The sequence below is a fragment of the Microtus ochrogaster genome, unplaced genomic scaffold (genome assembly GCF_000317375.1).
Source record: "Microtus ochrogaster isolate Prairie Vole_2 unplaced genomic scaffold, MicOch1.0 UNK1, whole genome shotgun sequence".
In the NCBI taxonomy this organism is placed as follows: Eukaryota; Metazoa; Chordata; class Mammalia; order Rodentia; family Cricetidae; genus Microtus; species Microtus ochrogaster.
The window spans coordinates 32522758-32539682 of NW_004949099.1; the positions used below are offsets into that span (position 1 = coordinate 32522758).

The 16925-nt window shown below is 41.6% G+C and overlaps 1 protein-coding gene across 3 annotated transcripts in view; it reads right to left on the reverse strand.

Moving 5' to 3' along the window:
- Bms1 (BMS1, ribosome biogenesis factor) overlaps nucleotides 1-16925 on the reverse strand; it is a 41646-nt gene that overhangs the window by 4661 nt on the left and 20060 nt on the right. For 2 of the 3 annotated variants that reach the window (XM_005365087.2, XM_026788216.1), the window contains exons 10-19: nucleotides 15377-16137; nucleotides 15119-15220; nucleotides 13894-14051; nucleotides 8381-8462; nucleotides 6394-6467; nucleotides 5724-5900; nucleotides 2184-2372; nucleotides 1927-2107; nucleotides 1710-1768; nucleotides 584-706 (exon numbers count right to left, since the gene is read on the reverse strand). In XM_005365087.2, coding sequence (XP_005365144.1) covers nucleotides 584-706; nucleotides 1710-1768; nucleotides 1927-2107; nucleotides 2184-2372; nucleotides 5724-5900; nucleotides 6394-6467; nucleotides 8381-8462; nucleotides 13894-14051; nucleotides 15119-15220; nucleotides 15377-16137 — 1906 coding nt within the window. The remainder of the gene's footprint in view (nucleotides 1-583; nucleotides 707-1709; nucleotides 1769-1926; nucleotides 2108-2183; nucleotides 2373-5723; nucleotides 5901-6393; nucleotides 6468-8380; nucleotides 8463-13893; nucleotides 14052-15118; nucleotides 15221-15376; nucleotides 16138-16925) is intronic. The other variant, XM_026788217.1, reaches the window with a different exon arrangement.

Sequence of the window (16925 nt, forward strand, 5' to 3'; positions counted from 1 at the left end):
CTGTGAAACTAAGTGCAGTCTGCTGAAATCTTGCCGTTTGCTGCAAACTGCTTTGTACTTTCTACTCAACAATCAGACAAATGTAATATTTTCTTTCCCCTCACTAACGCAGCTTTAAAGTAATAAAACACAATGAATGAGTCTGTGTTGGTTCTGGGATAGTCTCGCAGCTATAGTTACTAAGTATTTCTGACTTTAAGTGCAGTACAAATCAATAAAAAAAATATATATATCAAAAGTCAAAATTTCAAACACTTTCCTAAAAACTCTAAACTTGCACTTTAAAGTACAGGAAAATCTGCTATCTAACCCCACTCATGAGTCCCAGTCAAAACAAACGCACATCTAGACACTGTCTAACGTCCTTCATGCTTGTGGACGATGTGTAGGACCCAGATGAACTTGTAGCTAGACTTCAGTTTCTAGCCCAAAGACAGCCCATTACAAACATAAAATTATCTCAAAACCTGAGAAGAAAAACCACATTGAAAATACTGCTAGCTCTAAATATTCTAGGTAATAAAAGAACATTCTACTCTTTCTTTAACAATATATAACTTGAGGAATATATGGATATACAGACCTTAATAAATGAAGTATTCTTGAATATTTTAAAAGGAAAACCAGTTAGCTTTAATTTCTTCACAATTTTTATGGATTTATCCAGGTCAAGGACAACTCCAGTCGCAGCAATCCGAAAGTCAGGCTAAAAAGAACAACAAAAATTTGAAAATAATAATATAAAAAGAAAAATTACAATTATCTGATGTAATAATACCAAATTTTCATTCACATAAATAGCTACAAAAGACAGAATTTCATTTCTTTTCTTAGTAGGTACTTATTTATAGTTTTGTTTGCGGTAGAAACAGTCTAATGCGCCTGGGCTCACCAACTCTGTGGCACAGGATGCCCTAGAATGCTGCCTCCTCCTCCCTGGCTGTAAACCAGGATTTTAAGGATGCTAAGTCACTGCTGCTAACTTGAATATGCTCCTGAGCGTGATTTCATAGTAACAGTTTCACAACAACAATCAACTCAGAAAAGGAAAAGGTGAATTCAGTTGCAACATTTAAAAATGAGATTTTGGTCCTCTAGGAAGACTGCCTATTTATTATTCTTTTTTCTCATATGTTATGTAGAGCCAATAAATGAAGCTTGTTTTCTGCCCAAAGACAATTGTGAACACAGTTTGTCCACATCACTACTAAGGGACAGCACCATGCCTAAAGGGTTACAATGGATTCATAAAACGTGCTGTAATAATTAGTATCTAGTGAACACGATTACAGACTTTTTAAGTAAGCCCAAACAAGGCACTAAAATATACAGTGACGTCAGTGCCATTATGATTCTCCCTCTCTCATGACTCCCACACTCTACTTAGGAAAGCCAGGCAGGGCGATTCACACCAGGGATTCCGACATTCAGATGGCTGAGGTTTGTGAGTTCTAGGCCAGTCTGGGCTACATATTAAGACCTTCTTAGAAAGAAAAGCGGGGAGGGAGGAAGTGAGAGAGGGAGGGAGGGAGGGAGGGAGGAAGGGAGAATAAGAAAGGAAGGAGAAAGAGGGAGGGAGGAGAAAGGCTGAGGAGGATGCAGGGCAAGGAGAAACATCAAAAGTGGTTGATTTTCAACTTATCATGAATTCAGTTCATAGTCTCTAGTTCATTTGACTGACTGATAAAGAATGCATCTCTGATACTTACCATTGCACCACTGACAGACTGTATTGCCAAAAATCCAGTTCCTTGTGGGGTGATAGGACCTTAAAGAAAATATAATAGACCACACATTTTACTCCAACCTCTTTTCTCAAATAAACAAATCTTTGAAATTGGGCTTTTGTGACAAGTGGAGAACATACAGCGATATATAACCCTAAATGGCAAAACCTGATCTTATATTATTATAATCACAATTTACCCCAGAAAGTTGCTCCGCAATGCATGTGCTGTGGGGTGTATTTTAGAAGCCTCTGTCTGCCATTGTGGTCTTCAATATAGTACAGTGGGATTGTCTGAAACCTCCTCCATCCTACAGAAAAAATAATTGGATCTCGAGACTTGAGGATTTTCTTATACCAGCGATGTTTCTTGAGGCGCATCTAGAGACATAAACATTCAATAAAACAGTGTACATCCAAATAACCTGTCTCCAGACCTGCAGCAAAAAGCACCTACCTGCACATATCCCACAGTGCCCTCACTATTGCCCAAACCACCCAGAATAATTGGGTAGTGTGGGTCGAAGTTCTGCACGAATTCACAGGGGATGTTTTCAATCTCAATTCGAACATACATTCCAGGTCGAAAACCCTCATATTGAACTCTGGTTTCATCTTCTTGGTCTTCAAATTCAGCATGGTTAAGCTACAGATGAGAAAAGGGACCAGAACAGAAGCAAATGAACCCACACCACCAGTATTCTTAGTCAACATTAAGATTAAATTTTTAAAAATACAAAGGAATCATGGACACAACAATTTAGGTTTTTATTGTAATAAAAAGCCATATCCCCTTCAACTCTAAGATATTTACAACTTTAAGATATTTTCCAACTGTATTTTCTGTTGCTCCAAGTCACAGCCACTAACTCCAAAAGGATCTCTGAATGGTGCTCAGCAAATGGTGTTGGGCTATACTCTAACTCTCCCGGCTCTCTGTCAATCATTTTATATAACTTTGCTCATCATCAGTCTTAGGACAGCCAATCCATTCTCCCTTATCCTCATTCTAGCTGTTTCTGCTTCCAGGCAGCTGTGTTCTGGTGTTTGTACCCACACAGGCTTTTATTATGACTCTGCACTGTGGGTTAAGGACAAGTAACAACTTGGCAAAATAATTTTTTTTTTTTTTGGAAACAAGATCTGTGTAATCCAGGCTAGCCTCAGTCTTCTGAGTGCATGGATTATTAAGGCTGCACACTGCACTTGTATTGGCAGGTGTCTGTGACCCAGCAGCACAGGAGGCAACAGTCTACAGATTATTAAATCACATCTCTATTCAAGGGCAAACTTTCGGTTCCCAAAAGATCTTCCTTCTATTACTTTTTCTCATCTTTTCAAAAATCCTTTGAGTCCTCTTTCTTCACCAACTATTGCTCCATTTCTCTGCTTCACTTTGAACAAAATTCCATGTTTCCTCTGAGTCTCCAGACCAGCAGCTGCTTGTCTTGTAGCCACCTTCACCTACCATTGTTTGAAAGCATTTGCCAGTCACTACAGACCTCTGCCATGCCTTATCCAGTGATTGTTCCGCCCCTAGCAATAAGAACTGAAGTATATTCTGTATATACTGTTGGCTTCTGGCACACCTGCTCTTTGAAATCTCCGTCTCTTGGCCACTCTTCAGCCTATGCCCCATGTCTCCACTCAACTGTTCTCCCTCTCTGTGCTAATCTCCCTAGCTACCTTAAGGCTTGAAGTAGCTTGAGTCCTGCGCGTCAAGGCCCTGATTGAACTTAACACTGTTTGTGTGAGCACCATCACTAACCTAACCAGTTATCAAAGCTACACTACCTAGAGGCTTCCTACCTTACCGTGAAAACTGACCTTTTCAGGAATTTCCAGGTGAGCTTCCACTCACTCTCCACTCCTACATAGAGTCCACCAGAAAACCTACCGCTCCATCCTTGGGAAAATGACATCTAGACCTCACCTACACTGCCATCCTCACCCAAACTGAACCACCTTAATCCCTGCATCCCTTCAAAGGGAGAGATCATGACTGCCTTTTTCTGCCTAAAACCTTCCCTAAGCCCCACATCACTCAGGAAAACATGAAGTTCTGTATAACTGCCCACAAGGTTTTAAATTCTGGGGCTAGAGAGATGGCTCAGTGGATAAGAACACTGGCTGCTCTTCCAGGGGTACTGAGTCCAGTTCCCAGAAACCACATGGTGGCTCACAACCATCTGTAATGAGATCTGGCGCCCTCTTCTGGCCTGCATGCAGGCAGAACACTATATTAGTAAACTTGAAAAACAAAAAATTTTAAATTGCAAATGGCTTGAACTAGAGACTACAAAGATTATCTCTGTATTGTTTAGTCACTCCTGAAAAAAGTCAATACAGACTGGAAACCACTAATTTATGACTACCAGGAGACACTTCTTCACACTGGAGTCTCTACCCTTCCAATCTTAGGATGTGCTGAAGTGAGCGGCAGAGACACTTTCTCTGACCAGATGAAGGTCTAGACGAGCAAAGCTTGCCAACCACATTTTCAAGTTCAAAGGAATTCTCAGTGCTTCCACCAACAAAGTGTGACTCAAACACTCCATCAACTGTACACAGCTTTGTGTCCTTTGTGTCTGCTTCTGGTGAAATCACCGCCCACCACGGCTGTAAGCAGGAGTGCCCCACTTCTCCTTCTGCATACACTCCTCTCCCATCTGCATCCGCCTTGACATGTAATACCCATCTGAACAACCAAGATGTGTCAAAACTCCCCCAGAAAGAACTTTGTGCACATAAGTCAAACAAACCATTCAGCTACTTGTTTAAAGCATTAAGTGATCAGAATTTGAACCTAGGCTTGTTCTGTACATCAATATGTACATCAATATGTCAGTGCCAAGAGATGCAGTCAGCACCACTACCAGCAGCCTTTAGGGATCTCCACTCAGGTAAACCAGACCCTTAGGAACTTCAGGGCAATTGGAGAGAGGCTAAGTTACAGCTTGCCAGGTAATAAAAGAGACAGGCAGTGTGCAGCTACAAGTCAAGATGTGGACTTCTTGAGAGTGACTCTTCCTTAGCTGTCCTTATAATTAGAGGTAACTTTCTGCATCTTTGTAAGCTATATTTTTTTAAAGTATGCAATTTACAAGGTATCAAGCTTAAAAACTAAAGTTTATTTAAGTGAAATATATATAAGCTGGTTTACTTACTCATCTTAAAGTGCCTTCTTTAGTGGGCTGGGGAGATGGCTCAGTGAGTAAGAATGCTTGCTGTGCGCAGGCATGAGGACCTAGTTTGGACCCCCAGAACACACATAAAAAGTAGGCATGGCTATGCATGCCTACAACCTCAGCTCTGTGGTAGGTGGAAATGGGGGGCTTGGGGTCTACCAGCAGTGCTCCAGCAGGGTTCAGCAGGAGATCTGTCTCAAAGGATGCCAGTAGACAGCAACGGAGCATGGCAGATGTCCTCTTTCAGCTACACAGATGCTCAGAGGCGTGCATTCACACACACATACACAGAAAAACAATTTTCCTTTGTAAATGAAATTTTAGGTGGTTTTTATGTGATGCACTGTTTAGTTTTAGAAATGAGTTCAGAGAGGAGTGCTAACATGTTTAAATCCAAGGCCACAAACAATTTGGCCTGAAAAAAATTATAGTTTGAGGATTTTTACATTCTTGAAGTGCTATCTTTGTAGGCGGTTCTGATTTTTCAACTGTGTTGGTGTTTCTTGACTCTCATACAAAATATAAACTAGATCCCAGAATAAGTACCTCTCTTCTCACGTTCCCTTAACTTTTCTATCCTGCCTCAACAGCATGAGTTCCTTGGAAGCAGGGACCATGTCTCAGTCATCATTGCTTGCCAAGTATGTGGGGCTTGGTACAAGGTGGTGCTGATGAGAAGAGAAGGCAATCAAGGTCTGAAGAATCCCATCACACAATTCCAATCTGGGCTCAAAGTCAAAGGAACACGAGGAGCAGGCCAGTAGGTGGCGCTGCCTCGGCAGGCGGTCAAGGACTGCCTGCTTTCTTACCTGGGCCTGTCTCTGCATTTCACCCTTAAGATCATCGAAATATGTGCTTTCTCCCCCATCGTACTCCGCATCAAACAGCTCCTTCAACTTCCTCTTCTTATTCAGGTGCTTTTTCTTGGCACTTTCCTCCTCATCTGGGTCATTTTCTTCCTTAATGTCTTCTTCTGTATCTTCACTCTTAAATTTCCAGATTAAAAAGTATTGAGAAGCTTAGGGAGAACTTTCTTTAAACAAACAAAGCAGATTTTTATAGTGTTTGAGCTTACAAATTCTTTGACATGACTATCATGACCAAACAGACTTTGGCGCTGATCTGGGTGTGGCAAATAGGATGAGAAAAGTGTCTCCCAGCTAGATGCTCCAAGACACTGTTCAAACTACTATCTGGAAGAACAAGGAACTTTTTTTTTTTTTAATTGTGCTTTTATCATTGAATGTTGGCAAAAGAAAGACAAATAAAAAGCATGAACTTGACAGATGACTACAGCAAGGAGGAGGGCTGGACAGTGGCAGCATCCATACACTGTACAAATGAACTGTTGCTCATCTGCTGCCACTCTCTAGGAAGCTCTCTATCCATGACAGGGAAGTCAAGATCTACATTGCCCAAAGCAGACCCCATAAGACATACTGACCGGATCAAGCTGGCAGAGCTACATCAAAGCCATACCTGAGTATCCGGACCTGGTTTTCCCTTGTGCACGTCCCCTGTTTCTAGGTCTTCGAAGTCCCCATAGAGCTCCTCTGAAAAAGAACATTTCCATGTCTGTCTGTGACACTAGCACCGCCCAGCCTGGCCAACCCTGTGCTCTGCAATCCAAACCTCATCTCTGGTGTTTCCATCACTATACATGAGTCCTGACTTACATGGCCTTACATGCTTAGGAAAAGTAAACAGATCCAAGACTTAAGCCTCACTTATGTCTCACGTCAAAGTAATGGACACTGTATAAGTGCAGCCATGAAGGTCAGCTCCAAAACATTTCAAAGAATGAGTGAAGAGACAGCCTGACAGCAGCCCATGTGAAGTGTCTCAGAGAAGACAACACAACAGAGGGCACAGTGCCTGGGGAAAGCTAAGACTACGTAAATACAGAACCTGGAACAAAACTGGAGCTCAAAACAATGTGGAGCTCATAGGAAGACTTCATTAATTCATCTATTTGCTCATTGTAGAGCTCTAGGTTCTGTTACAGGCTTTCCTCTTTAAAATACACAAGTTAAGAATGCCTTTGGGAGGTTGACATTTACTGTTATTAAGATATGTTCACATAACAGATAGAAAGCCCTTATTTATAATAAAAACAATTTAAGTATATAACTAGAACTGTGTTGGAAATTTACACACTAAAAAAAAAAAATCAATAAAATATAACAGGGCTAGTGACACAGCCCAGTAAGCAGAGGGCCACTGCCAAGCCTGAAGACCTGAGACCAGTCCCCAGGACCCCCAGCTCCTGCAGACTGTCTTCTGTCTCCACACACATGCTAGCCATGTAGGAGCTTTATGATGTCACCAGGGGGCACAAAAGGAACATCAGTAGACACTGCTTTCTTTCACAAAAGCTTTCTGTAACACTGGGTCCAGCACACCTGACACCCCCTTCTGGCCTTCAGGGGCACCCAGCACACACAAACATGCAGGCAAAATATTTATACAAGGAAAACTAAGAATACATTTATAAAAATTTCTAAATAAAATCTAAACCCCGGCCCAAAATTTATATATAATACTCAAAGCTGAATGAAATCAATAAAACAGATACTAAGGTACCCTGGTTATGGACACTCGAACAAAATGACCTTCAGGATAAAAATGGTAACTGTCGACTACAAAAGGTGATCCAAGAGTTATCTGAAAATCATGCGCACGTGCTGTGTGTGTGTGTGTGTGTGTGTGTGTGTGTGTGTGTGTGTGTGTGGTGGGATACCAGGAATGAACTCAAGGCTCTGTATGTTAGATGAGAACTCTATTACTGAGGATGTATTCCAGGCCTTTTCCATTATGAGTAAGAGGAGAGATCTCAAAATGTTAACGGATCTTTTATGTGCAGCAGACTTTTAGTATTATATGTCCTTTCTAAAACTTTCTGCTATTGATATGTACCTTTTACTTCAAATTTTCCATGACTATTACATTCACTAAAACAAACACGTTGAGGACAACCCCCACCCACATACATATAACATTTATTTATAACAAAACCTGTAGGAGGTTTCTCACTTTCCTTTAAAGTCCCCATAGAGCAAATGTGGGGGTCTTATGTCAGTTCCCCACAGCACTCATAACGGACTAAACTTCAACCTGATGATAGCATTAAAGAAAACATGAAGGTAAGAATGGCTGCTGGTAAAGTCCTTGTACTTGCAAGTTCAAAGACCTAAGTTCTCTCCCCAGAATTCATGTAAACAAAACCAAGTGTCTCGCAAACCCAGTTAGAGAGGTGGATCCCTGGGTCTTGCTGGGCAGCCAGCCTAACATACTTAGTGAGCTCAGGGAAATGAGAGATCAGGACTAAAGGCAAACAAACAAATGGGCAGGCAGTGCCTGAGGAAGGAACACTACCTGAGAAACAACACCTACGGTGGCTGTTGCTGCTTCAGAGGTGTGTGCACGCTCAGACATACAAAGGAAATAATATGCAGCCCTTACTTACCATCTGCTGCTAAGATCTTGGCGGCATCTTTCTCATCTTCCCACTTCCCCGTCACAAAGCAATCTCTGATACTGTTCATAACCTTACACAGAAAAACCAGAACTTAGTTGACTTACACAAAACTATTTTTGAGAAATGAAGACCATACAACAATTGCCTCTAAATATTTCTCAGGACACTTCAAACTGGCCCTGTAATCCTAGTACATACCTAGCATCCCAGCACCAGGGTTGTTGAGGCAGAATATTCAAGCTCAGTCTAAACCATACAGTGAGCTCTTAGTCAGCTTAGAATACACAGAGACTGTCTCAAAAATTAATAAGAAAGGAAATACATACTTTTGAGGATACATTCATTTCACATAAGTGTGTGAGATAATTCCTACAGAGTAACAGAAAAATATATACAACTTATGTATAGAAGGGACATGTACCCAGAATATACAAACTGATAAGGGGTATGTTCTCAGAAAACATCAACAACTCATAACTAAATGTGCAAATCTTCAAAACAGGCGAACAGTATGAACAGGTATAAAGATAAATAAACAGCAATCACCTGAAATAATGCTTGACAGAATTAACTATCTAAGAAATGCAAATCAATACCATGACGTGGCACATTTCACACCTTCTAATGTGACTAAAACAAAAAAAGGGACAAAAATAACTCTTAAAGATGTAAATGAACTAGAACCCACATATAATGCTGGTGGGAATGAAAAATTGCACAACTGCTTTTTAAAACAATGGATACTGGTGTAGGAGGGTCTTCTGTCTATGTGTTACTTTCATTGGTTAAATAAAGAAGCTGCCTTAACCTTTTGATAGGCCAGCCCTTAGGTGGGTGGAGTAGACAGAACAGAATTCTGGGAGGAAGAAGGCAGTGTGGCAGACGCCATGGCTCTCCTCACCAAGATGGACACTGGTTAGACTCATGCTGGTAAGCCACAGTCAAGTGGCAATACAGATTATTAGAAATGGGTTAGATCAGTATGTGAGAGTTAGCTAATATGAAGCTAGAAATAATGGACCAGGGAGCAATTTAATTAATACAGATCTCCGTGTGATTATTTCGGGAGTTAAGCAGCCAGGTGCTGGGAACACAGACCGCAGCTCCCTTTTACTACAGGATAATATGAGGGAAAAACTTACTTTCTCTAATCTTATCACCAGTAACTAACATATTGTCCTGATACAGTTTTGTATATAACACTGAGATTAACAAGATAAGCAATTACATGATTTTTCCAATTTTCCCTCAGATTCAACCAAGGACTAATTCTCTAGAAGGAATGTAGATAAAGATATAAATAGATAAAGAACATGAAATTGAGGCGAGACAGTGCAGGGTGGATATGATCAAAATACATTGTATACATACAGGAAATTATCAAAAAATAAATATTATATCAGGTTCCCTACCCACTTTTCCTGGGAAAATGACTTCTTCCCCTTCCCCACTCTTCTGCCAACAAGCAGCCATGTGCAAAAAGAACAAGCCTAGGTCTAGACCTGAATCATCTTCACCTGAACCACATCACCTAGTAAGTCTGTTCTTCCCTTTGCCATCTGTGCAGACTAGTTAGCTCTATGTCTGCTTGACACAAGTCATTTGGGAAGAGGGAGCGTCAATCGAGAAAATGTCTGTAAGCCAGTATTACATATTTTGGGTTGATAATTGATATGGGAGGGTCCAGCTCACTGTGGGCAGTGCCACCCCTGGGCTGGTGGTCCTGGGTGCTATAAGAAATGCTTGAGCAAGCCAAGGGGAGCAAGTCACCAGGCAATACTCCTCTTCAGTCTCTTCATCAGTTCTTACTTCCACATTTCTGCCTTTAGTTCTTGCCCTGACTGTCTGGATATGATCAACTGTGAACTTGGAGAAATAAACCCTCCTTTGATCACATGTTTTACCCCAGCAATAGAAATCCTAGTTAAGACACCACTACAATGCTCTCCTGTCATTACTTGCAAATACAAAGGCCAGTTCTAGACCAACGTCCACACACCCTCTTTGTTACTGAGACACTTCTGCTGAGTAAGTCACTTCCTTCATCTCCCACCCGCCTGCATTCATTCCCCCTTCAAAAAAAAAAAAAGCAAAACAACAACAAAAACCAGTTACCATATCCACACCCACAAGCCTAGCTCCAGATCCATGGCCTTTGAACCTGCTTTCTTCAAGAGCCATCCTTGACTGGTGAGACACTCCTTTCTTCTCCAATCTTTCCATCTGCCCATTGCCATTGCTGCACCCACTAGCCTAGCCCGAGACCACAGGGAGCCATCTTTATGTGGTCTAACACACAGCTCATACACTAGTTTTGTGTGACCTGACTCAGGCCATACATCTGCACTGGCCCAATCCAGGGAAGGCCAGATTTTCACTTTCAGACATACAACCAAACAAAGAAGTCCACATGCCCAGGTCAAATCCCCACAGCCAGCAAAAATAACATGAATGGCCATGACAGCATATTTCCCATCAAACCCAGTAGTCTTACTGAAGTGTTCTCTATTGAGAACTACCTAGGTGAACCCCAGGACACAATTTAAAAGCACAAGCATAAACTTTATCAAAAAAGTCAAGAAACTTAAAGGCATCATCAAATACTTCATTATACTCCACGAGGGGAACAAGAAGCGCCCGAGTGAAGTCCAGGAAAATACAAATACATGGATGAATAAAATGATGAAGATAATTCACAATCTGAAAGCTGAATTCAATAGAGAAACACTGAAGTGAACACATGTTGAAATGAAGATGGAATTTAAAAAACCTCAATATCCTGATTAGAAAGTCTGGCAAGTGAATGAATCAAGCAGAAGACAGAACATCAGGACTCCAAGATAAAGAAGAGAATCCAGATGAAAGAAGCAAAGAAAATGAAATAATATTGAAGCACAGGAAAGGAACATTCAGGAAATGTGGGACACTATCAAAAGACCAAATCTTCTAATTATAGGCATAACTGAGGCAGAAGAATTCCAGGTCTTCAACAAGACCACAGAAGCAAACTTCCCCCAAATTAAGGAAGGACACACCCATATAGACATCGGAAGCACACAGAACACCATACAAAGCCAGAAAAGAAACACCCACAGCATATCATAGCAAAGACACTAAAGATACAGAACAAATAAAAAATCCTGGAAGCTGCCAGGGAAAAAACACAAGTCACATATAAAGGAAAGCCCTTCAGAAAACCCCTGTTTTAACCCCAGGAAGGACTTCTCAGATATGACCTCTCATTTCTGGAGCGTGCACTCTAAGCTCTAAAGCCACGGCTACCAACCAAGGTCATGTACTCGGCAAATTATCTGCTGTCGGTAAGAAAGAAACAAATTTTCCATGATCCATACCTTAAAAAATTAATTTCTAACAACAAAAAAATGCTCGACAGAATACTGAAAGCAAGACTCCAAACTGAAGAGAAGAACAAACACAGCCAAGAGACTTAGGAAGGAAACAAAGCTAAAATTAATGAAATACAAAGTACAACAAAGAACACAAATTAGCAGGAAAAAAAAAAGCAACAAACTAACTTCAATACACACACACACAATCTTTTAAATAATAACTCTATTCAATTTCCTGAACTCTTCAACCAAAAGACACAGGTTAGCTGAATGGATTAAGAAACAAAACCCAGGGGGCTGGAGAGATGGCTCAGCAGTTAAGAGCACTGCCTGCTCTTCCAGAGATCTTGAGTTCAATTCCCAGCAACCACATGGTGGCTCACAACCATCTGTAATGAGATCTGGTGCCCTCTTCTGGCCTTCAAGCATACACACAGAAAGAATATTGCATACATAATAAATAAATAAATACTTAATAAGAAAAAAAAAAGAAACAAAACCCAGGGATCTAAACAGTTGGTTCAGCAGTGAAGAGCACTGGCTACTCCTTTAGAGGACCCAGGTTCAAGTCTCGGCACCCACATGACAGCTGACAGCTGTCTCTACCTCTAGTGCGGGGGATCTGACACCCTCACCCAGATATACATGAGGCAAAACATTAAGACACATAAAATAAAAAATTAAAAACAAAACAAAATCCATTCATCAATCATCTTAGGAAACTCAGCTTTAACGACACCACCTTGAAGTGAAAGGTGGTTCTAAGAAAAAGAGATCAAGAAGTGGGCAGGCATGGCCATCCTAGTACCTGACAAAATATCTGACAAACTAAAACTAATCAGAATAGACGAAGAAGAACACTTCATTCTAATCAAGGGATCAATTAATCAGGAAAATTCCCATGCATCAAACTCTGCTGCGCCCAATGTGGCTCAGCAGCCACAGGAACAAGCACTGACTGGACTTCCAGAGGACCTGGGTTCGATTCCCAACACCCATACTGTGCCTCCTAAGGGTTCCCTGGGATCTGATGTCTGCTCACCTTCACGGGCACCAGGCCCACACAGAGACATATTGGCAGACAAAATATCCATACACACAATTTTTTAAGTCTTAAATAAAAAAAAGAAACTAATGACAAAGATTAACACAAACCCAATTACTGTAGGTGATTTCAATACCCCACTTTCTCTAATAGATAAAAAATAACAGAGAAACCTCAGAATCAGACAGCTCTAACAGATATCGACAGAATGTTCCACCCAAATGCCAAACATATTTTACTCAGCAGCACATGGAAGCTTTTCTAAAACAGGCCACATACTTGGTCACAAAACAAACCTTAACAAATACAACTCCATGTATTCTACCCAATATTACACAATAAAAGTTGATAGCAAAAAATCCTCCAGAAAATGCATGAACTCTAAATGCATGGAGATTAAACATCTCATTACTGAATAATGGATAGGTCAAAAAAGAAACAAAGATATTCATGGAACTAAACGACTATGAAAACAACACAACAAAACCTCTGGAGCACATAAAAAGCAGTTCTAGGAGAGAAGTTTAGAACCTTAAACATCCATAAGATCAGAAAATGGTTTAATGATGCAACTCAAGAAAAAAACAAACCAAACCCAAACCCAGCAGATGACAGGCAAGAAATAATAAAAATCAAAGCAGCAATTAATGAAATGGAAACAAAGAAAACAACACAAAGAACAACAGATTCTTGACCCAACTAACCAAAGGAAAGAAAAAGGAGACCCAAACTAATGAAATTAGAGATAAGCATAGAAACATGACAACAGATAACAAACAAGTTCAGAATATTTTAAGGGAATATTTTAAAAATCTGTACTCTGTTTAAGTTTGAAACTTGAAAGAGATGGATAAAGGATCAAAGTTAAAACAAGAGGAGGGGGGAAACCCCAAAAGGCAGCAATGCTTTCACACCAGTAGCGGAACATTTCCTTTCCTGTTCACAACACAAGTACAGGGTCAACTAAATTCAGAACCTGCTCCTGCTTGTGTGACAGAAACACGGATGTGGGGAAACAATCTGTTAGAGAACAAGAAGCCAGGAACAGATGTGCAACACTGACATCAGCCTTTGTCTTTTGACAGCAAGCAGCTGCTCAACATTACCTCCTCTAAATCCCAATCGTGAGGCGCCTCCACAAGGAACCGAGAGCAGTCCAGAGAGTCCGCCTTGTGCTTACACCCGTGATCTGGCTGGCTGACACGGAACAGCCCTCCAAGCTCCTCTACGGTGTCTCCATCGTCATCTTCATTATCTTCTGTCACTAAAGAGATCACCATAAAGGAAAGGTGAAAATAAAAACTTCAATCCTAGGACTCATTGCCCTGAACTAGTTAATCCCTTAGAATTCAAGGAACTATAGTCCCTGCTCATTACAGACATGTTGTGTCCTGGCCCGTTCACCCACAAAAAGTCAAAAGGCCAAAGAACTTCCCCTTAATGTGTCTGGAAGACTTATCCTCTTGCAAAGCAGCAGCAAGAAAACTGGGGAGTGAAATACTGGAGGTTGGGGAAGGGAAGACATTTAAAAGAAGACATCTTACAAAAGATCTTTTATGCAGAGCTCCCTTAGAACTTACTGTCACTAAATGTCTACAGACAAAATCTACATGAAAATCAGTTCAGATCCCTCTCCAATTTTCTTATCACAGGATCAACTTATTTCTGTACTTTTTCCCAAAGAGAACTGATAAACATGTTTAATAAACTATAAAAATTAGTGAATACAGGCAAAGAAAATACAGAGTTCTCATTCTTACGGGGAGGTGGGGGGGTGTTTCAACTTTCATAGGCAGAAATATGTTCCTAACATTAAATTTAACAAAATAAATCCCACGAAGGACTTTATAAGATGAGATAATGAACAATATTCTCATTAAAACTTTCATGCCAATTGAACAACATAAGACCAATTTACGGTCCTTGTGACATGATTATAAACATCTGCCAAAGCCAGCAAAAGGCTCGGTAGGGGAGGATGCTTGGCATGCAAGTCTGGTGACCTGAGCTAGATCCTGGAAACCCATAAAAGGGTAGAAAGAGAGAACCAACTCCATACATTGTCCTCAAACCTTCACTCATATCCTTGGCACGGTATCTCCCACACCGTAAATGTGTACAAACACACACACACACACACACACACACACACACACACACACACACAATTTAAAATCTGTTTTTAAAATGTCTGGTAAATATATAGAAGCTGATAGCCAGAAATAACAGATGTCAAAAGTATAATCCCAATCTTTGTATCAATGACCTCATTTCCTTTTCAGAAAATAATGGAAGACTTAAAACATTATGAGCCCTGGGCAGAGTTCTTACCTGTCCCATAAACCAGCTTTCGAAGATTTGGAGCTGCTTGTTGCTGCCTCAGAAAGGCCTCTGCTGCCTTCCTGGAAAGGTCTTCCTTCCACTTGAGGGCACCTGAAAGACCAACACCCAGTTACACCTGCTTACTGACCAGGGGTCACTCATTCATGACATATTCAGGTGGTTAACAACCCAAAGAGCAGACTGAAAATGTTAGCATCCTACAGGTAACAATGGTGTGAGGATGTAGGCGCTCTGTGGAGCATTTACCTGACGTTTCTACAGAGCTGTTCTCTTCCTTGTGATCCTCTTCCTTTCCGAGTAAGTTTTCAATGTCACTGGCCTCATCAACCAGGCTCTCTGACTCGAGTTTCTGCCCACTGCCCCCATGACGACTTGCAGGCTTTCCCCTGACAACGCCTCTGCATTCTGAGTCTTCCTCCTCTGAACTCAGCTCAGAGGCTTCAGACTCGTCTTCAGATGGACAAGCCTCTTCGGCTGTACAGTGGCCAGAGTCAGAAGTGGTGAGGGCTGCTTTTGTCACTAGGGAAGGCTTCTCTCCATCCAGACGGTGCCTCCACTGATGAGATGCTGACAGTCTTGCCCCACTGTCTCCTCCAACAGATTTGGAATCCCCATCGTCTCTTTCTCCTGCAGAAGAGTCTCCATCTTCACTGCTTTCGTCTGCTTCCTCTGCTGCCTCCTCTTCCCCAGAGCTCCTCTCGAGATCATCATCGCTATCAGCAAACGCTGGCAAGTCTGCATCGCTGTCTTCTTCCTGCTCCTGGAGTTTTGGCCTTTTGCTTCCCCTAGCAGACATGTATTTACAGTCGGTGGTTTCAGCACCGTCCTCTTCCCCTTCAGCTTCGTCGTCACTAGAGCCATTTTCCATTTGGTCACCTTCACACATTTCTTCATCATCCTCACTCTCTTCATCTCCAGACTCATCTTCTGTGTCCTCAAAAATGGCTTTCCGACGTACGCGACCAGTCTTTACGTCCAGTTGCTTTTCCTCTTTTGGCATCCACAGCCTGTATTTCAATAAATAAAAGCTAATTCAAACTGTACAACAGTTAGTTATTCTAGAAATGTCAGCCGACTGTGGAGAGGAATGAGAGGCTGAGGCAGGAGGGTTCAAGGTTCTAGTCTGCCTGAGCTATCATAGTAAGGTACAACTACGTGGGCAACTTAGTAACTTAGTGAAACCCTGTCCCCAAAGAGATGTTTAGAGAAAAATGGACTGGGGAAGAGTTTGTTGGTAGAGCTCTGACCCAGACTGTGCGGGAGCCTGTGTGCACTCCTGCATTACTGAAGGAACAGCACCGTCACTGCCCCAAAATGGTGACAAACCACTAACAAGAAAACTCACCTAGCTGCCTAAGGGCACGCTTGCAAAGCACTAACAGAACAAACAGAACCATGCCTATTTCAGGAAGACTATTTGAAAGGGAAATGAGTATTTAGTACATCTTCAAACACTGACTCCAGGTCCAAAGGACAGTGCAAGCCTGGGTCACCCTGTTGTATCAGAGAGTACTGTGCCTATGCTCACAGTTAGTAGGGATAAGCCTAGAAGACACGGGAAACTCAACACTAGGGTCACATCTGGGACCATGCAAGCATCAGAGGAAAATGACAGTAATGGGATGGGAACAAAGTCCCCAGAGTCAGCAGTGATACAGAAAGCATCAGGAAGGGGAAGCGCTTGGTTAAAGAATGCCTACTGGAGCTGGGCGGTGGTGGCGCACGCCTTTAATCCCAGCACTCGGGAGGCAGAGGCAGGCAGATCTCTGTGAGTTCGAGACCAGCCTGGTCTACA